Source organism: Bacillus rossius, chromosome 12, assembly GCF_032445375.1.
Source record: "Bacillus rossius redtenbacheri isolate Brsri chromosome 12, Brsri_v3, whole genome shotgun sequence".
NCBI classification, from domain to species: Eukaryota; Metazoa; Arthropoda; class Insecta; order Phasmatodea; family Bacillidae; genus Bacillus; species Bacillus rossius.
Window position 1 is genome coordinate 35,243,654 of NC_086339.1, and position 21,440 is coordinate 35,265,093.

The 21,440-nt window shown below is 37.7% G+C and overlaps 1 protein-coding gene across 1 annotated transcript in view; it reads right to left on the reverse strand.

The window, feature by feature from the left end:
* The window catches only part of LOC134537837 (spectrin alpha chain), a 99,423-nt gene that overhangs the window by 30,900 nt on the left and 47,083 nt on the right, over positions 1–21,440 (reverse strand). The window contains exons 24-33 of the mRNA XM_063378695.1: positions 13,890–14,038; positions 12,223–12,418; positions 9,152–9,330; positions 6,065–6,284; positions 4,860–5,115; positions 4,495–4,690; positions 3,939–4,125; positions 3,020–3,355; positions 1,710–1,914; positions 877–997 (exon numbers count right to left, since the gene is read on the reverse strand). Of these exons, the coding sequence (XP_063234765.1) occupies positions 877–997; positions 1,710–1,914; positions 3,020–3,355; positions 3,939–4,125; positions 4,495–4,690; positions 4,860–5,115; positions 6,065–6,284; positions 9,152–9,330; positions 12,223–12,418; positions 13,890–14,038 (2,045 nt within the window). The remainder of the gene's footprint in view (positions 1–876; positions 998–1,709; positions 1,915–3,019; positions 3,356–3,938; positions 4,126–4,494; positions 4,691–4,859; positions 5,116–6,064; positions 6,285–9,151; positions 9,331–12,222; positions 12,419–13,889; positions 14,039–21,440) is intronic.

Below are 21,440 nucleotides of genomic sequence, written 5' to 3' on the forward strand. Positions count from 1 at the left end.
AAAACGCAGGAGTGCGGCAACGCACGTAAGCCTCAAACGAAATAGTCGCTGGAAAACTATACTTTGTTCATTTAAAGAAATCTGTAAACTTTTTTAGAAAATAAATTTGGGATTAAACTCAAACCACCACCACCCCTTTCCTGGACAGATACCCCAACAACTGACCGAAACAAAAGTTACAAGAAAACTGTCCTAGTGATTCGGAAATAAATACGGTAGTGCCTACTAGTCAGATAGTAAAATAAATAACGTGACGTGTTTGTAAACGTGTCGCGACTGAAATAATTCCAAACAAGTTTTGTGTATTTGTGTATTATTAACGCGATCAATTAGCAACAAGTATAAAGACGGCTCTGACTTTTTTTGGCCTAAAATAGTTATAAACAATGTTATTATTCGTTAATGAAAATGTCACAACAAATTAATTAAGAGCATTTATATTTTTTTTAAAAAAAGTGCACATTGTCATGTTTAGTGGCGGGAAAAAATAGATTTTATCTATTTTCTAAATAATAAGAAATGCGTACAAGTATATGTATATTCAAAGGCTTGGTTTATTCGACTCGAGCATACCTTGGCCTTGAAGCCAGCCAGTGATGCTGTGACTGTGAAGTCGCAGGCACAGATAACTAACGGAAGTTTGATAAAAGAAAGGACGGAATTCTATTTTTAAAGCCACGCACTTAGGTGGCGACTGCACGGCTGAAGAATGTGACAGCGTCAACGGCAAGATGTCTAGTGGCGAGCGAGAGGGGTGGAGATAAAGCAGACAAATAACCAAAGCGCGCTTCACGCAATCACGCCGTAAATTCCTCAAAAAGACCTCATTATAGCCGTGTTCGCTATAACGGGATTCTACTGTATAACGAAGCTGACCTGGTGATGACGTCGGCGTGCCTCTTGAGGATCGCCGGAGTCTGGTCGTGGTTCGCCTGCACCAGCTGGTCCTTCAGGGCAGTGATGTTCTGGATGCCCTCGTGCTCAAAGGCATGCAGACCTGCCAGCAACAACTCCTCATGCTATACTCCCTAGTGTGCAGCAACTTACATTACACAACTGCAATGGAAAGTCATACAGCAAATCAAAAATTTTCCATTTTGAATCACATTATTTTAATACTGATACAACTACAAGGAGACATCTGATGGCAAACAATTCCTAATAGGTGAGGCCCCGTTTAAGCATTTAATTCAATGAACAGAAAATATTTAACCCATACCATCTTCATTTAAGTATTGAAGTTACATCTACACCTATGGTCTTGGGGAAAATGTTTTTTCTTATATTTAATTAAATGCTCAGAAGTATCATGATGATACTTTATTTGAATTGTTTGTCATTTCAGATTTAGGTTTTTTCAAAGCAGGCCCTCGTACAAACTTTACCATTAAGAATGTGGGCAAGAGTTAAAATGGTCGAGGCACAGGACAATGGAATTTGCAACAGTTTTTTTGGCCTGCAATTCCGAATGAAATATGAAAAAGGGCGGATTCAAAGATTTTTGGCAGCCTTTAAGTATGAAAGTTAATATGAAAATCAATGCTCTGCTGATCAAAGTTGTATTTTAACCAGTTCTGTGTCACAAAACCAGACAAAAAATTTATTGATGCAAAGATGTCATGGGCAGATTTAATTTGCGAGAACAATAAACGGAATCATGCCCTGTTGTAAAGTTTGAAGAGAAGCAATGGTGCAGAGTGAAACGTTACCGGCGTCGAACGTCTCCTGCTTGGTGAGCAGAGTCTGGACGGTGGAGAGGTCGCGGCCGTACTCCTCGGAGCGCACGTGCGTCTCCTTGTCTGCGATCCAGGACTCCACCACGTCCGCCTTCCACATGAACTGCAGGTAGGCCGAGTTGTCCATGAGCCGTGCCTTCCTGCGGGCGGCCAGCGCCGCCAGGTTGTCCAGCTTGTTCTGGGGACAGGCACGCCCGCCACCACTGTCACATCTGTCCACTGACAGACCAGCTTTGTTGCGTTTATCACCGGGCACAAACAACATCTCCCTGAGCTCCAATACCTTAGCACAGTTTGATTTTTAATTACTGAGTGGCTAATTTCAAAATATTTCTAATCTAATTTTGAACTAGTTATTCGTAGAACACCTTTCTTGGTTTCGCCAGTTCTTGGCAAACTAACCACCACCGAGAACTGTAAACATAATCCCAGCACCTCGGAAAGCCTAACAGCTCAAGCTTTCCCAGTGAAAATACAATAGACTTCTGGTAAAACACTGTGGTATACTGCCGGCAAGCAACACACAGTCATCTAACTTCACTTCAAGTTCCACGTGACAAGCAAAAGTTTTAAATTTTTTTTTAAAATTGTCGGTGATAATTGGCAGTCTTCCCTTCCTTCACAACCTTATGCTAGCCAGCCGAGACAAAAAGATAATTACGAAAAGGAAAAATTGCACAGGCTCAAAGGATAAACATTAGTTCTTAGCTTATCTAGTTCTAGTTTAGGCCACACCTATAAAAGTAATCAACATTTCAAAATGTCTGTTTTCACCCCCACCAAACATTCATGTTACAAAATATTGGTTGTTAATATTACAAAAACACATCCATATCTGTACAAACAAGTTTGTGCTCATTAACTGTTTCCATGTTCATAAAGGTAGGCACAAGTGCCTGTACTTGTACACCAGTGCTGACATGTGTGCAGATAAAACAATCCTGATCAATATTGCTAGGAACGAAAATTTATGTGGACAAATGTAGTGCTTATGTTGCTTGTCACACAAAACAAAATTAACTAAATATTGAAACAAGTATTAAAACTGATTAAGTTTTTTGTGCATAATACACCAAAATCAGAAGAAAATATATTTTTTTTTAATGAAATCATTTTATTTTTTTATTTTTCTGATATGACCAAATTTCACCCCTACTGATAATTCTTGTTTATTCACTTAACCTGCTGTAACATGGCCAAACTTCACTTCTGTATGCTCTGAGATTGTGAATTGCAAACTTTAACTTTGTAGGGGAAGAATTAAAACATATAAATCGCTATACCTGCAGCTGCTGGCAGCGCTGGGCGATGCTGTCCGAGTGGTGGTTGCCGGCGGCCACCAAGGACTCGCCGTCGGCCGCAATGTCCCCGCAGCGGTCGCGGTGGGCCGCCAGGTCCGTCTCGAAGGCATCGTGCTTCTTCAGCAGGCCCTGCACGGCGGCCATGGTGTCCCCGTAGTCCTCGACGGACAGCAGCTGCTGCTTCTCGCTGATCCACGCCTCCTCCTCCTCCACCTTGGCCAGGAACTGCTGGTACACCAGCGACCCGTCCAGCTTCCGGCCGCGCGTGGCCGCCAGCTGCTGCAGCTCCGCCCACGCCTGGTTCAGCAGCTTCAGTCGCTGCGACACCGCACACGCGCACACACACGCTCAGTGTCTCGTCTGGGCAAAAACAAGCACCACATTTAAATACTTACTTGGGTTGTAGTAATAGAACTTAGTGACTTACACTTAGTAAGGGTGTAATAAAATTTCCATGATTTTCCAAATTTTACTGATTATTCATTAAATAAATTACCTGCTTTGCAATTTTATGAAATAAAGAAAATCTTGCCTCCACCACCTCCATAACTGACCTAGTTCTCTCTCCGCTTTATTTATTTCTAGACAATTCAAACAAAACCATATATATATAAAATATGTGAATGACTACACATTAAAACATGCCCCCCCCCCCCCCCCCCCAAACAATTTTTCATTTTTTTTTTCAGTCTTTGTGATTGCAGATTCGAACATCAAATTTCCCTCACAAATTACAGCTCTGGGGGATTCCCATTATGTTTCTAGGATTTCAAATAATTTCCTTGACTTTTACACTATTTTCCAGAATGTGGACATCCTGCTAACCTTGCAATGTCTTTTTTCATAATCGCACATAAAGCTGAGCACTGTGCAGTGTTGCCATTCCACGGACGTGTGTTACCTGCTCTATTTCTGGGACGCCGAGGTTGGAGACGTCCATGAGCTTCTCCCCGGCTTCCTGCACGGCCTGTATCGCCGGCTCGTGGGAGCCCAGCTCCGTCTCCAGCCGCTTGTGCTTCTTCCGGAGGTTCTGCACGCCCGTGAGGTCGCGGCCGTAGTCGTCCGAGCCCACCAGCAGCTTCTTCTCTCTGCGAGCACCACCCACCCCTTCACAGGCCGCCCACAAGACTGCCACTCAGCTTCCTTCTCCGAGCCAGACAATAGTCAACTATAAGTGTCACCTCATTAAACAAACATCTCTGAAAACAATTCACATCGTTCCAAGCTGTAAGTCTCAGTCTCATATAAACAATGTTGGTTAAATCTTTTTTTTGTAATTAATATTAAATTATATTGTACTAGCTATCTTGAGTTTGTTGTTAAGTCGCAAAGTAAAAATTAGGACTTCAATGACACCAAAGTTTTTATCCTACAAATCAAATGCACAAAATGACAGAAAAGAAAACCCCATTGTGATGTATTTTAAAAATAAAAAAATTAAGGGCAACAGCACATACTTGATCCACGATTCTTCATCTGCAATATCCCTAAAGAACTGGTGCAATGTATTTGCTTCGTTCAGTCGAGCTTGACGATGGGCCGCCAAGTTCTTAATTCGCTCGTAACGTTCGTTGATGGACTGACGCTTCTCTTGGATGTTGGCAGTGTCAAACTGCCCACTTTCTATGAGCGAGTCTGCTTGTCCATTCATGTCTACAAACAGAAAAAAAAAATTATGAAGCATGAAACTGTGCCTGAAGCATATTCCACTAAGAAAATTTCATGCAAAATAAGATTAAAAAAATTTGGCATTTGATCCAAGATATGTTCTGTTATTTAATTAAAAGCACTTCCCATGCAGGATTCAAGGTGGTGGTCTCACCCTTGATGCGGTCCTCGTGGGCCTGGATGTCTGCCTCCACCAGCTGGTGCTTCTTGATGAGGTTCTGCACGGAGGCCAGGTCCTTGCCCGAGTCCTCGGACGTGAGCAGGGACTCCACCTCGCCCAGCCAGAAGTCCAGGTCCTTCACGGCAGCTATGTACGTGCGCTGCTTGTTGGCCTCCTTCAGCTTCACCGTCTTCTCCGTGGTCTTCTGCGTGAGGAACTCCCACTGGTCCGCGATGGAGGCCAGCCGTGCCTGGGCAGCAGCAACAGCACCTCGCCGTTTCTACACTTATTTCATACTTTACTATGCAACGATATACAACAGTGATGGGCTGGTCCCGTTTCTCACTTCTCAGTTCATTAACTGGCACCGAGAAACATAAATATAATGTCAGTACTCTACTGATACCAGTATCAAGGAAAGTGTAAAAGCTAATCCTTTCCCCAGTGAAAATACAACAGACTCAGACTAAAACGCTGCAGTATATTCGCTGGTGACCAACACGCACACAGTTTTTTTTAACTTCACTATAAACCCCAGGGTTGGTAAATCTATGGAAATTACAAGTGACACCAACAAATAACAGTCTCCCCTTTCCTTCCTTCCCTGCCACGCTCTAGCCGCTAGCTCGCCCTGATGGAAAGATAACGCCAGCAGGAAGTGTCAAAACGTAAACAGAATTCTTTATGCCAAGATCCCAAACCTTTTTCGACCCTATTTTCACTGGCAGATAGGGATGATCATTTCAACTATAAGTAGAACTATAGAAAAATAACACAGACCCAATATACTTTTAAAAATTATATAAAAAAAACTTCTATTTAAATTTGTCTAATACTAATTAACATAGGGTATTAGTTATGAGGTTATGACATCTGCAGCTTTACATCACTTACAACTAAAAACAAGAAAATTTTGCAACTCGTGAATTTGAGAAAAATCGCCAAACACTATGAAACCGTAGGAAATGTTTTTTAATGAAAAGGTATTTTGATCTTTTCCTATCCACAAAATTTTCCCACCTAAGAAATATTTTTTAAGCAGTCCCTTGAAAATAGTCTTAACAGAGTTTAAATGTATGCGCAAGTTTTTTTAGAGCACATTTTTAAGAGTGTATGCATGTAACTTTACTTCAATTTACTTTAGAAATTTTATAATATTTTAGGTAGAACTAATTTAGTAATTTCGCAAGAGTGCCGACCTGCACAGCCTCCTCGGAGCCTGCGCACTGGTGCTTGTCTATGAGGTTCTGCCCCATGGCCAGCACGCTCTGTATGCGGTCTGCGTTGGCCGCCAGCTCCGCCTCGAACGCCTGGTGCTTCTGGTGCTTCGACTGGATGTTGGCCGGGTCCTTGTAGCTCTCCTCCGTCGCCAGCTGCAGCTTCTCCGCGATCCAGTTCTCCATCTCGTCCGCGTCGCGGCTGCAACACATTCCCGTCGTCCATCTCTGCCACTCACTCACAAAATAACCGCTCTCAACCAGCTGACTATTAACAAATTGATAACCAAAATATAATACCATATAATAACATGTTATGCTAGTTTGTTTGATAATAAATGTAATCATTCGCATCTTTTATATAAGGATGACCCCTTTTCTCCGTTCCAGAGTAAAAGAGACAACTCCCACACCCGGCTCGGCTTTACATCTATTTTGCACACCATTGCTGATACCAAAAATTATTTAAATCATTGCAAAAATCCTGACTTAAAACCCATCATATCAAGGTGTAGGCAAAATTCATACAAAAACACATACCATTTTAAATTACTTGAAAATTGTACGTTAAAAAAAAGGCAAATTAGGTGTTTCTGAAGCAGCAGTCCACAAAAGATGACTTTTTACTTATTTTAAGACTGATTTCTTACCTACTGCAAAATTTGATGTCAAAAGGAAAAATTAATAAAACTGAAGTACGAACCACTTAATAGAATAACAAGTATAAAAAATTTGTAATCTAATTTAAATTACAAAAATACAAACTATAATTATTTTTTATTTTGTGTATACCTGATGCCAGTTTCATAAGTTGAGGTTACCTGAACCTGAAAGCTTGTTTTATGAGTAACGCACTTCATTAACGACACCCTTGCAGTTTGCTGATAATAGTTATGCCACACTTCATAGCACAACATGTTATTTCTCAAATTTGTTTTAGTTTTGAATTTCTAGATGATTCCAGATGCCATTTTTTTTCCTCCAGAGGCATAAAAACATGTACTGTCTGATTTTTCTTTTTATATATTTTATTTAATACAGTAGAATCCCGCCGATGCGACCCCCCTCTGATGCGTCCATTCCGTTTATACGACCGTTTTTTGAGAAACCGTGAAAAATTTGAGCAGAGAAAGTCGAAAATTTGAGTAAAATCGGCTGAAACACAAGTCTGTTACACTTTGTTGGGTGCTGTGTGTTCACGTTTATCCTGGCGAGAGCTGTACTGTAAGCAGGCAGGCATACAAAAGAGGGCTAAAAATAGATACCACCCCTCTAGACTGTCCACACTAGCCAATACCGGTAAACTGCGCGCATCACCTGATAGCATCTACGCGCTCGTCTGTTGCCGTCCAGGTCCCGTTAGACGATTGTGACTCGTTTTTGAATTTACACGACTCGTGGATTCGTGAAAATGAGTATAAAGTGAGCCAGTTTGTCGCTAATGAAAAATTATGAGATTATCCAGCAAGTGGATAAGAAGACAATTTCCAAGACGAAGATAGCACAGCAATATGGCATTCCGAAGTCTACTCTCTTCACGATTCTTAAGAAGAGAGAAGAAATTATAAATGCAGTACAGAAGGAAGGCAGCAATTTGCAATTGAAAAATTTGAGGGGCGCGACGTATTAGGTGCTTCAAGTGTGCGTGAGAGATAAGATGAAGGTGAAGAGGGCGAGACCTGCCAGCCAATATATTTGTGGGAGGGGGAAACAGAGATAAAAGAGAGCGAGCCCAGCAGTAAGCGGAAGTGGTCAAGGTCGACATTTACCGTCACACTCTCGCTAGCTTAACGATGCTGCTGGTCGCCAGCCACACACGCACACACGCAAATACGCACGCGCGCGCGTGCCGCCAGACAGTGGCGACTGGCGAGTAGATGCGTGAGCAGCCAGCAGTTCCGCTCTCCTTCCCCTCACTAACCCATCCACACGTGTTTTCTTTTTTTTTACGCTGTGAAGGGTTGTGGAAAAGATAATTGCTTGAGCTGTCAAAATAAACATCGCTGACGGCAAGGGCAGGAGCGCATCCTGTCTGTCTGTCGCTGTGATTATCTACTCCAAAAACATGTCACAGCATTTCAGGATAGCATTGTTCTTATATCTTTCGTTTATAGCCGAATGTTTTCTACCTGATCCACACAAGTTCCTTCGCCATGTTTTGAACGAAAATAACCACCAGCCGGCTAGCATAGCCGAACTCGCGTGACGTGAATTCTCTTAGCGTGAGTATTTATCGTAACCCATTGTTCGGAGTATGCGAGTCCGAGGTGTAATATGAATTATAAAGTTGTCTTTTTTACACCATAGACTATTTGAATATGAAATCTATGCGAACAAAGACGATTTTTTTATGTATTTGGATATATTTGACGGGGGAGGGGGGGGGGATATGGCCCGAATTCTCTATTGCGACCATTCCGTTTATAAGTCCGTTTTTCCGGAAACCGTGAGGGTTCGCATCAGCGGGATTCTACTGTATTAGCACATAAGCCCTACCTATGCATCCAGTGTATACGATCATTGCAGATATCACAAATATATTCTCCTTGAAACACTTTGGTCTTAACTTTATCTCTATTAAACTGTAGATGCCCGTAATTTCCAAAATTATTGGAGATAAATTCCGTATTGAATTGACGATACAGGCCCATTTAAATAATGGTTGTGCAAACAAATGATGTGTTTGCAAACGATTACTATCAATTAACCTGAAACAATTCATTAAATGCTATCGAAATTGTATGTAAACATTTGTAGAGGTTTTTTTTTTCTAGTTCAACTACATATTTACAGTAAGAAGCCTGAGAATTCACGAAAAGGAAAATATACCCAATATTGTGATATTAAATGTTTTCGAATTTTTTGAGGTGCATACACGTCAACGAAAGCTGTATTTTCCGTTTTACTTTTGTTAGCACAAGAAGAAATTCCTGATATATGTTATGATTTCCCAGATATGACCTTTTATCTAGACCTGTAGCAATCCTGAAATAAATATATCATAAAAGCAAGCCTAAAGCGTGGGATCAACAACAAACGTTTACAGCTCCTGCTAGCAGGAGGACTCACCTGAACTGCTGCAAGGTCTGGGATTCACCGAGACGAGAACGCTTCTCGATCAGAGCCTCCTTCAGGTGACGCCAGCGGTCGAGCACCTGGCGACGCTTCTCGTCTATGGGCTCCGAGGCATAGTGCTCCGCTGCGATCAGCTGATCAGCCAGCGTTTGCAGGGCAGCTATCTTCTCCTCCTGCAGCCAGTACACGATCGTGATAACACCGGGCCGGTAAACCTTGTCCTCTCAGTTATACTCAGTGTAACATGCAATTTAGCAGTATGAAATACGTGTATTCAAGTTACAGTAGAATCTCATTGCTGATTACTTACAGGGACCTCAAGTTTTTGTACTTTGTACTGAAAAGAAAAAAGTTTAAAAAAAATCTAAAAATAGCATTATTATATGATAAAAATTTATCATTTGGTGAAAATCTGACATCAATTAAAATATTTGAGTATCTACAAAACTTAAGTTTATTTATTTATTTTTTAAATCTGTAATTTCGGTTTGTTTTTGATTTTGAATGATTGTTGAACAAAATGTTATGTCGTACAAAGATTTCCTGATCTCTTCTCGAACCTTCTTGAATTTAGAAATGAACATGTTCAGTTTTTCTAACCTCAGGATAGCTTCCGTTACTGCCACAGGTGGCTTCTTACAGTCAAAATCAACTTCTGATACAGCTTTTGATGACTGTGATTGAATGACTTCACTAATGATATCGCTGTAAGTCAATGCTGGTGGTGTTACTACTAGTGATGGGCCAAGACTCGAAAATTCGAGTCGAGTCAAGCGAGTAGATCAGCTCAGCTCGGCTCGGCTCGGCATTCCAGTTTATTTTACTCGACGGGGCGAAACTCGAAAGGAAATGGGGTAAAACTCGATGATAAAATATAATAAAATTGAATTACAATTCTTAATATCTCCTTACGTGACTTCGGCCGACACTAAAAATAAGTACGTAAACCGAAACACGTACTTACAAACAATGACGACAATCGGCCATATTATTTATATTTTAGTTTTACATATTGCCAACTTAACAGGTGTGACCACATAGCAAAGAAGACGAACACATTTTTAATAAACAAAACACGAATTAAATTTTATAATCATAATATCGGCCCAAATATTACTTTTTTTTAGTAAATCCGTGCTACAATCGGCGCAATGTTACAATAATAAATTAACGGTAGCGTTATATTTGTGTTAAAGAGCGCATGTTTGTGACTGATACGCCACCAATCACGAAATGGCAGTTAAAAAAAAAATTTGCTCCACTAATTTTAGGAAGTGTAGGTTGGCGAACATGAATTTTTTTTCCGTGTTTGTTTTACACTATTACGTTCGGCGAGATTGCATTTTGTATAATTGTTTGCTATCCAAGTTAAGTGGCAAGTTAAAATTAATTATGAAGTATAAAGTATTTTATAAAGTATAACTATTCAATACAAATACAAAAGCATGGATTGGTTGGAAGTGCCAGCTTGTGATTGGCCGGCAACGAAACGGCGTTAGTGTTGTAGCAATAATCTTTAAATGTATTATATTTGTTATGGGAACGTTTATTGTAATGTTGCGTTAATTGTAGCACGGCCTTACACTTCCCATAAGTGAAAGTTTTCAAAAATGTTCTAATAATTGTGTGAAACGTAACCTAACCTTCGCGCCAACAAGCCTAAATTATATTCATTTTTTTATTGACTTGTGAATGCTGCAAGCCGCAGCTAACTCGTTCGGTCCAAAATAAGGTAACTATGTAGTTGAGCGGTATTTGCGGAAAAAAAAATGTTAAAAACTGAAAATACTTTAATTATATGCTCTTTAAATTCCTCTTTTCATTCAAGCCGGCAGATATAAGAAATTCCAAATACTTTATGAGATATTGAATTTTTTAATTTTCATAGTTGGGCGATATTTGTTTAATAAAATTTAAAAATTCTGAAAATACTTTAATTATATGCTCTTTAAATTCCTCTTTTCATTAAAGCCGGCAGATATAAGAAATTCCAAATACTTTAGGAGATATCAAATTTTTTAATTTTCATAGTTGAGCAATATTTGTTAAATAAAATTTAAAAATTCAGAAAATACTTATTTCTATGCTCTATACCTCAATTATTGAATTGTATTATATCAGTTAAGAATTTATTCTAAATGAATTATTTGTATTAATACTTGTATTTTAAATATATTTGATTACGTGGGCCAGTCTAAGGACTCTTAGCAGTAAAGTGCAAATATTCAAGCTCGACTTAAGTATCAAAGATTCAAATAAAAATTCAGACTCGAATCGACTCGACTTGAATTTATGATCTACAAACTCGACTCGAATCGACTCAAACTAATTATTGTATAATTCGACTCGACTCGACTTAAAAATTTGCAGGTTCGTACATCTCTAGTTACTACCGGTATTTTATCATTAACAGAAGCATAGTCTGTGAATTAAACAGCATCAAACTGCATCGAGGCTTGCCACTTATTGCCATACTTCTGGGTCAATGTCATTGCTTTCGCCTGTTTGTGCTGTAGTGTGGCTTACATCCTGGTATGATGTAGTTGCAGTGAGCTCGTCAGCATTACAGTTTACAATTCCAGACTTTCTCCAGCAGTTGGCAATACACTAGAAGCCCAGATTTTACATATGCTCAAAGTTCAACAGATTGCATTCGTAAAATCTCTACCTAAGTAAAATTGGGGTTGGCTGAGCTTCGCACGCCTACCTACGTCGCAGAAGCTACTGCTACATTTTTAAACGGAAAGTCTTACTTTTTTGCGATTGACAGTATTAAAGCCCATACAAAAATATGTGGTGCATTAAAAAATAATGTTTTATAAGCGTTCATTGCAATCTTTTCAATTTTTTTCTCATTTGTTTTAGTGTCAACAGTTCCGATTTTCGAAAGTTTTTAAGAATGTATTCGGAGTTCTGGTGTAGTTTCTCTTTGAGCAATCCACAATCCACCTGTGATCATCTCAATTGCCTGATGAACAATGATGTCGGTGGGCACTGGTATTCTACTGTATCTAATCGAGAACAGGGCACCGAGCACCGAGGGGGGAAGGAGCCCACACACTCACGTGGGCGTTGATGGCCTTGTCAAAGTCCTCGTGCTTCTTGATGAGCGCCTCCACGTTGTCGCCCTTGGAGTCGACCTCCTCGGCGGCCAGGAAGGCCTCGCGGGCGGACATCCAGTTCTCGGCCTGCTCGCAGTCGCGGTAGAACAGCTGCAGCTCCAGACACTGGTCCAGCTGCATGCGGCGCGCGATCCACGCCCTGCACGGCACAACTACCGCTGCCGCTCGCTCTCCACTATGTTCCCCAGTGTCTACTTGTTCCTGACACATTCTTTAGTCGTCTGCACTCGGGCTTAGCCAGGAGGGGGGTTGGTTTTAGGGGTTCAAACCTTCCCCCCCCCCTTTTAGCACCAAATCTTTAATTAATTTCTTATTCATCACTCAAACAAATTTTATATTAAGATTAATAAAAAATTTACCATTACAATATTTAAATTTAAGTACCAAAAACTGCTAAAATAGCACTATTTTAAACCTTAAAATCCAAATTTTCCCGGGGAAAGAACCCCTGGACCCACCCAAATTTAATACAGGGGGGCCATGCTTCTTCACACACCCCCATACACAAATCCTGACTACGCCACTGTCTGCACTGCAACACATAACCTATTTAGCATAGTCTCAGGCATTGAAAATATGGCATATTAGACAAGGTACCTTTTCAGTTAATGAAAATAGGAAAATAAATTCACATAGCCAAAAAGACATGATTCAACTTAGACTGCGACCAGCCTAAGCCAAAGTAATTTTCTAAAATTTATGAACTTTTCTTTCACATGTCACAAGGGGCTTACAGGGAAGTTAGAAAGACACGTCCCCCCTGAAACTTAAAGTCTACTGTATTTTCACCAGGGAAAGACTTGTCTGTTAAGTTTTCCCTTGGTACTGGAATATTAAATTTACAGTTTTTGGACCCAACACTAATTGGAACAGTAGTCCTAGTGCCACTGTGTGAGTAGACTTCATGCAACAGCAGTGAACATGCCAACTACCTACTGTATAAGAAGAGAAGCAGATTTAAATTCTTCAAACTTGCATACAATTCTTGTCTTGCCAGAAAATACAATACATGCCCCCAGTTTACCAACCAACCTTTGTCAACTTGTGAAATCGGTGTTCTTAGCTGTCAATGTTTTTTTCTTTACACTAAAACTTAAAATTCTAACTTTATTATAATTTCCCATTTAGATTCTGATTCATAAAGTAGAACTTCTTCATATACATGATAAATTTTCTGCCTGTTGTTGGTGCCTAAAGAGTCTTAGCCAGTGGAACGTTGAGTGGAACAAACATACAACACAAAGCATAGAAGCCAGCTCTTAGTGTGGCAATGTGCTAGCGGACGATGAAGGCCAGAACACTGATGGAGAGTTCAAGTGGACTGGACACAGAGGGCTTCCAGGCTATTTAATTTAGTGTTAACCTACACAACCAGTCATTATACACAAGGCCCGATGGTGGATGGAATAAGGCAGGCACAGAACACGTGCGCTACATGCAACTCTTGTACTGCACTATCAGAGGTCCAGCGAAGAAGCAAGTGTTCCGCATCTGTCGTGTCCAGATAGAGAGGATGGAATCAAGCCATAGAAATTTAAAATGGAAATATATGACACAGTTTGGCCACGGTGAGACTATGCATCACGCGCAGATGTAGTTAGGCGCCTCACTTCTCCAGCTCCTGGCGTGCCTCGGCCATGCTCTCCAGCTTCTCCTGGATCTCGACGCTCGCGTAGTGGTTGGACTGCAGCAGCTGCTGCCCGAACAGCTCGAAGGCCTGGAACGTTCCGGCCCGCGCGTCTATCTCCGTGCGGTGCTCCTGGAACCACATCGCACGTTCGCGGTGACGTACCAGTCACAACACAACCCTGCTGCATCGTCCCCACCTGCAGGGTTTGTGTCTCAGCTGCAAGATGATGTAGGTCCCCGAGCACCAACTATAACTGCATTAGTAAATGTGTAAGCTATGCAAAATGGTTGACAACAGACCAACACTTGTTACGAAAACAGCTACGCTGGGAAACCCAGCACTATTCATACAGCTTCTTTTTCAAATACTTTTACAAGCCTTAACCTTTTCTTCGATCAGATTCAATAAGAATTACCTAACAATTTTCCTTTGCATAGAGTACAAATGCTTAGGTCTCTTCATAAATGATATAACGGGATTTTTCACAAACGTCTGTTTAATGTGCAATACAGGAAATTGTTTGTGAACTGAAAGGTTAGGGTAACCGTAGTTTAAAATGTTTCAGTAATTATTCAATCCAGAACACATACAGTAAATTACTAAAGGTAAAAAAAAAATAACACACACACACAGAAACAAAACATAGTCAGCCTACTCAATCTTCAAGAAGTTCATGAGGATATTTAAATACTACAACTAAATACAATAATTACCAAAGAATGTGATCTTGAAAATAAAGCCATTCACTGAATTGATAATAGAAAGAAACTGTTGATAAATGCAATAAATGCTTATGTTATCATTTACAGCTTCCTTCCAGACTTTCAGATGGAAGACCGCTCTTTTCTTGATTGATGGATGTCTCAAATTCACACATTGCCAGTTACAATGCCCAAAATATTAAAGGTTCATGCAACTTTTGAATTTTACTTTTAAAAAGCTATATTAATGTGTCAAATATAACCAACCCTCCACATTTTTATGATCTCCTAGAGCTGTAGAAAGAAAAAAAAAGCATGAAATTGCAAATATTTAGGCCTTTACCTAACTGAGGAGTGAAACTAAGGTGCAGTTTTAGTGAAAAGTAGATTCCCAAATGTGACAGCAAAAATACAGTAATTTTTAAGATAATGTTTGGTTTGGAGCTGGCTGGAAAGTAAACTATACATATTTTCAGTAGATACAAATTAATAATGCCTGACATAAAATTCTGCGTACTTCTGAACTTTTTGATGTGTGTAGCAAAGTTCAGAAAATATGCAAGAAACCCTAGCACAGCACCTATTATCTTGTGTAAGCATAAATTATTGTACACAAATTTACTATGTATTTTCAGTTAGCAACACTTATTTAGAGATTTAATTATCAATAAAAATTGTATTCTTGTTTTCAATGTGGAATTAAAGGATGCTTTAACACAATAACTTGTGCAAGACTGCAATTTTCCGGGATACTTGCAACATACATAATTTTATTCACTACCTAGCTCTCATAAAACACTCCAAACTAGGTTTTTTGAATGCCTACATATCAACTTTATGATTGATAAGTAACTTTGTAATGAATTTTATAATTCTAGGAAAACAAGTCACATGGACACTTTCGATAAAACTTTAACAGCTTAAATTACTTAATTGTTAAAAAGTACGAACTTGCATAGATTTCAACAGGTGTTAACACTGCATCAATTTTTGTTAAGACAAAATTAGTGCATCAAGTTTTATATCTCATAAAGCACATCTGGGGGAAACAAAAACAAAACCTTAAAAAAATGCATCATGCCTTAGAAATAAAATAGTATTAAAAATTTTAAGAAGAATTAGGATTTCTGTTAAGTGGGCAAACACACAACACACTTCAAGCAACAATTTTAAATACACACACAAAATTATGGCATTTTTTGTACACCTATGTTCTCCAAAATCAAAATACCATCCATTTAATCTATTTAATAGTATTACACTATCAAAACAGCTAAATTATCTTGCAACTAAGCACTTATGAATGTATGAAAACAGATTAGGTCTCAAATATTTGACATTTTGACCAAATTCATTAAAACCATTCACTAATAATTAGGGTGGGACTGGATTCTTTAGTTTGGAAAAATATTGGGCGAGAAGAATTTTTTCCGTTGGAATCTGGACGGGGCCACAAAAAAATTTAGTGAAATAAAATAAACAGTATTTAATAATCCTGCAGAATCAAAATATTTCTGAAATGTCCTTCATAACATTAAAAAAAAAAAAAAAAATTCTTGGGGCTTATGGGTATTTTGCAGGCAAAATAATGTCTCTCGAGATGTTCTAAGTAACATTGTTGTGGTCGAATGTGAAAATTTAGTGATCAGTTTACAAGACGAACTTCAGAGAAAAACACAAGCTAGAAAATGTGAAACCAATAATAGATGAACAGATAAGCGGTTGACCGCAAGTTTATTTCCATCTCTTCCCTCAGAATATAAAAATTTTTGTAGCGTGAGTTTAGATAGAATGTACACTGAAAAGCTTTTAGCTGTAGTGTGTAGCTGTGAACTGTACAGACCATACTCTCGATGTAACAATTTATCTTGGCGGTACAATAATAATGACTTAACTGTTGATTGCTGGCACTGCCAGCAGATGCAAGTGGCGCTACCGTAGCTAGTAGCTACACATCACATCGCAACTACGAAAAGTCTTCCTATGTGCAAGATGTCTCAAAGTAACATTAGAGGAGAGTGGGGTAATATGGCGCAGCAGGCAATATGACACATAGCTGTTTTCCGTCAACTAGTCACTACTAGCATGCGTGAATAGTGCTGCACTCTTAAGAGTTTATGATCCAGACAACCGGTGTAAAACGAGATACTGTATCGCTAGTCATGCTCGTAGCAAAGCTATAAAAGGTTGTAGTTTTATTACTCTTCAGAATAATTTTTTTTTGCTTCGTAAAAAAGTATTGATATTTTTATTCAGTATTTTATCTTTTAATAACTACTGAATGCATTTTTTTTTACTTTTCATTTTATATTTGAATACCTTATTCAATTTAAACAAAGTTTTAAATACATGCATTATTTAAAACTCTACATGATGGGGCAGTATTAAGCACAAGGTTCAGGTGCACACAAGCATGTAAAATTACCAGATATTAAAAGTTTTTTGGCTCTTGTTTTTTCACAGATGGCTAGAAAGTATGAGACTTTCTAGAGGAGCCCTGCAGTTGGAATAAACATTTGTAGATGTCATTAAAGAGGTATTATCTGTGACTAAATAGAAATTTAGCATAAAAACACAGTGTTCCCGAAACTACAATTGTGTGAGAAATGAAAGTTGAAAAACAAAAAATAAAAATATAAAATATCTTTGCAAACAAACTACAAATTCTGTCAAAATAAAAAAAAATAAAGCACAGATTTGATCCATAACTGTGAGAATATTTTATTTCAATAATCAGGGATAGATTTTGATGCTTCAGAACATTTTCCCAGCCCTTCTCCAAAGCTGCTCTCTGCCTAGGACAGTGACAGTTCAGCAGCACCAGTACTTACAAATCTCTAAAGACCAATGCAAGGTCACCCAGCTTTTTTCCTACCTCATTTTCATCCAATTTTCATAGAAATGAAGACTATATTTCACCATTGCCAAAACAATATGAATTTGTAACTACAAACATTCTAAAGGAATAAACTATCATCTCATATACTAACTGCTACATCAAACAAAGCAAGAATAGGCAAAAAAGACAACAAGAAGAGGCTGAGTTTTAGTCATTAATGTTTGTTTAAATATAATAATTAAAAAAAAAAATAAGTGTAAAATTCTAAATATACCGATCCTTAACTTATCAAGTCTTCAAGTTGTGTAAATTCATTTAGCACAATGTTTTAATATACTTTTAATTCTTGACTGCCTCTCTTCTTTTTAACATGTATTAGTTTGTAATGCAAGTGTCACTTATCCCTCTGAAGTATTAACAAATAAGGTCTTCTCTGTATTAGTTTTCTTTAAAATTGCATTGCCGGATGCAAGGGGGGGGGGGGGGGGACCTTCACAGATAAACCAAAAAGTCCAGAATATTATTTACAGAATATTGATTTTTCCCTGCACTATGAGAAAAACTTTTTTTTGGATTTTGGGATCCTTCACAGCACTACTAATAACCACGTACAGTGATTAATTTTCCACGAATGGCTCCATCTTCAGATTACAGGTAAATACAACAAATTAATATAGTGGAATAACAAATATATAGTTAAATATAAATATATAAAAAAAATACATATGCCGGTGGTTTGTAGCAGCTCGCTCATGAAAGCTGGACATGAACAGTGCTATACTGCTACGAGACATGCTTTATAAAGTTCTATGGGTAAGAAGCAGTCCAGTGTTGGACAAAAGTGGTCAAAGTACACCTCAACTGCAATAGGACCAAGTTAAGTCAAAACTGTCTTGTTACAAATGTTGTCTGCCTTCAAGGTAAAGAAAGTTGAAATACACAGATATAGCTGCCTTATTCCTGACCACTTCTTTATTGAATGAAAGGACTCATGCATTGTAATTCAGGCTTCCATTGTTATTCAAGGCCACAATACACATATATAGCTGCCTTATTCCTGACCACTTCTTTATTGAATGAAAGGACTCATGCATTGTAATTCAGGCTTCCATTGTTATTCAAGGCCACAATCATGAAACAGAAAAAGCTATGCATACCACCCACTGTCCATATTCATTTCCTTGTGGTAAAAAAATTAAGTTTAGTTCTTTGATAAAATAAAACAAGAACAATGTACTCAAAGAGAGCAATATAAAATAAGTTTTCACACAAGTCCTGAACATGCTTGATATGAGTCAGTACCGGTATACAAAATTTATCTATTAGTGCTGTACTACTGTCACTCTAAATATCTGCTGCAAACATTTGTTCTTCATGCATATCAATACACCTATTTAATTATCACTTAGCAAGTAATCAAATAAGCCGTCTGGGAAGTGTGACCAAAACTTGTCAGGTCCCATATTTAGTCACAAACAAGCAGAAGCATTAGTAAACGGTGTCTAAACAAAAATGACTGCAGCACACATTTGCAAACCTCAAAATGTTGCAGCCTATGATTAAAAAGAGTTAACCAGCAAACTAATTTCACTCTCATATGCACTATTCGGGTCCACCCAACCACGCAGCCAGACATCGTATCCAGGCGGGAGACACGCGACCTTCGGTCAATATTTAATTCTCAGCCGATGCTAGATTCAGCCAGAGAGTGCGCTGCTCAGACGAGCAGTGGTCAGGACAGGAAGTAGTAATAACTGATGCTCCCCTCACACTTTAGTGTTATAACTTGTTAATAACTGTAAATGTTGTTCACGTGGAATCATCTATTCTTGTATGAAAAAAAAAAGAAATCCGTAAGAGTCATTTACACTCTCCGTTAAACACGCCCATGAGTGAAATAAGATAAGTTCATAAGTTATGTTCATCATATTAATAGATTTATGATTTAGATTTTTTTTATCCTAAGAAAATTCTGAGAAAGGTATTAAAACATTTTTATTTTTTACAAAAATAAAGTTTTAAAAATTAGTGATTAGTCGGTTGTACTTTTTTCCCAGTTGTTGGTTTGGTTCTGGCTATTAAAATTCAGTTCTCATTATCCTCACACAGTTTCCTTACATTAAAAAGTGTCTGTCACGTTAACAAAACGTTTATCTTGTGGTAAAGGTAAACAAAAACATTCTTTCTATGTCACCAACACCTCATGATAAAATAAAAATGTTATGTCATAGAGTATAGTTTAGCTGTCACCATGAATTTGAAGAGTCAAAGAACCGATAGACGCCATCTCAGTTCCACAAAACTTAAATATAAATTGTGGAATTGATAGAAACTAACTGCTATAAACCTTTACTGTTTGATCTCTACTTTAAAATAGAAAAAAAATTTCAATATTGAAAAAAGGTTATGGCACAAACACAGTTGGAATCTTTCAGTTCTTATTGTATACTGATAGTACTGTTTTATGACGTCTGGAATGGCACAATTTCCGGCCATTCGTATGTTACATAAACAAAGCATGCAGAAAAAATATTACTTTGTAAAACCAAGTACATACATTAAAACTGTACACTATAAATAAAATTATATTTGAATTGTAAGACAAATATATTAATGAGGACTAAAATGTCAAACCTATTTCAAGGTTTGAGGTTAGCTTAAATAAATATACTTAAACAAAATAAAGGTTTAGTAGGGTAGTGCAAAGAGTGTGTACTACTATTTTGAGTTTTTGAATTGTTTTTTAATAAACAAGTAATGACCCAGCAAACCTCTATACATATTAACATTTTCCCAGGTGTACAAGTGTTAATGTTGAGGTTGACAAAATGCTTTTTTTCTTCCCCATAAATTCAAAAATGGAACCTTATGTTTTTGATCAGTACGCATATCACAGTAATTCAGCTGAAGCTGCTAAAAACAAATTAATATTTTTGATAATTTTATATTGCTACATCATTTACATATTTTCGGTATGATTTAGTGGGAATCATATAAGCTTGTTCTAATGTGTTATAGTGATGGTTTTTAGTAGTAAAGTGATCATTAATTTGAAGTTAAATTAATGATTTACTGTAAAATGCTGCATTCTTCCTTTCCTGTGTTAGGATTTTTTGAAGCTTTTGCATAAAACAAATATAAAATTGCTAATATACTGAAAACATACAAATAATTGTGGAAATATAGTTTTTTAAAAATTAGGAAAACTTTTGTTTTTCAAATAATTTTAGCGTGATATCTGAAGTCCATTTTAACTTCCATGTTAAGATGTTTCCTAAAGTTAAAACTGTTAAATATATTTTCGAAAATTTACAAGCTACAAATTTCCTGAGTCACTACATAACAGTTGGATGGACTTCAGTTAAATTTATATATCTAATAATATCAGTGTGCGAAGCTTCGGAAAATCTAAGTTGAACCAAAGAAATTTTCTTCGAATTCATCTTGAGGAAAATTAAAAAACCTTTGAAGATTCCGAAGATAAAGCCATTATTTCTTATCTTAGTTGATGAAAAAAAAAACTCACATCCTAATACAAAAAAAAACTTTGTATCAAGTTTTTCATACAAGAATGTAACAAAAAAAATCTCAATAAACTCTGTTCACAATGATGAGAAATATTTTTGGCAGGTGTTCAGTGAATATTAAAACTTTGGAAGCTGGACATTCTTATAAAATTAACAAAATAAATATTCATTTACGATTAGTATGTCTGAACTCAATGTTTAGCCGTGATGGTTCTGGATATAAAAAAAAAAGTGTTCAATAGTACTTCCTGAGTTAGAGGAATATTCTTTAAGTTTGAAAATCTCCATTTGACTATTCATATTGTAAAAAAATACACCATACTAACACTTAGCAAGAATTTTTCAAAGATGAATTATTCAAGCAAGATTTCCACATTGAATATTGTTGTCACCTATCTAACAACTAGATGAAAGGTAAATATTTTAAAACTTTTGAAGAAAAAAGGCCTGTAACTAATTTTTTT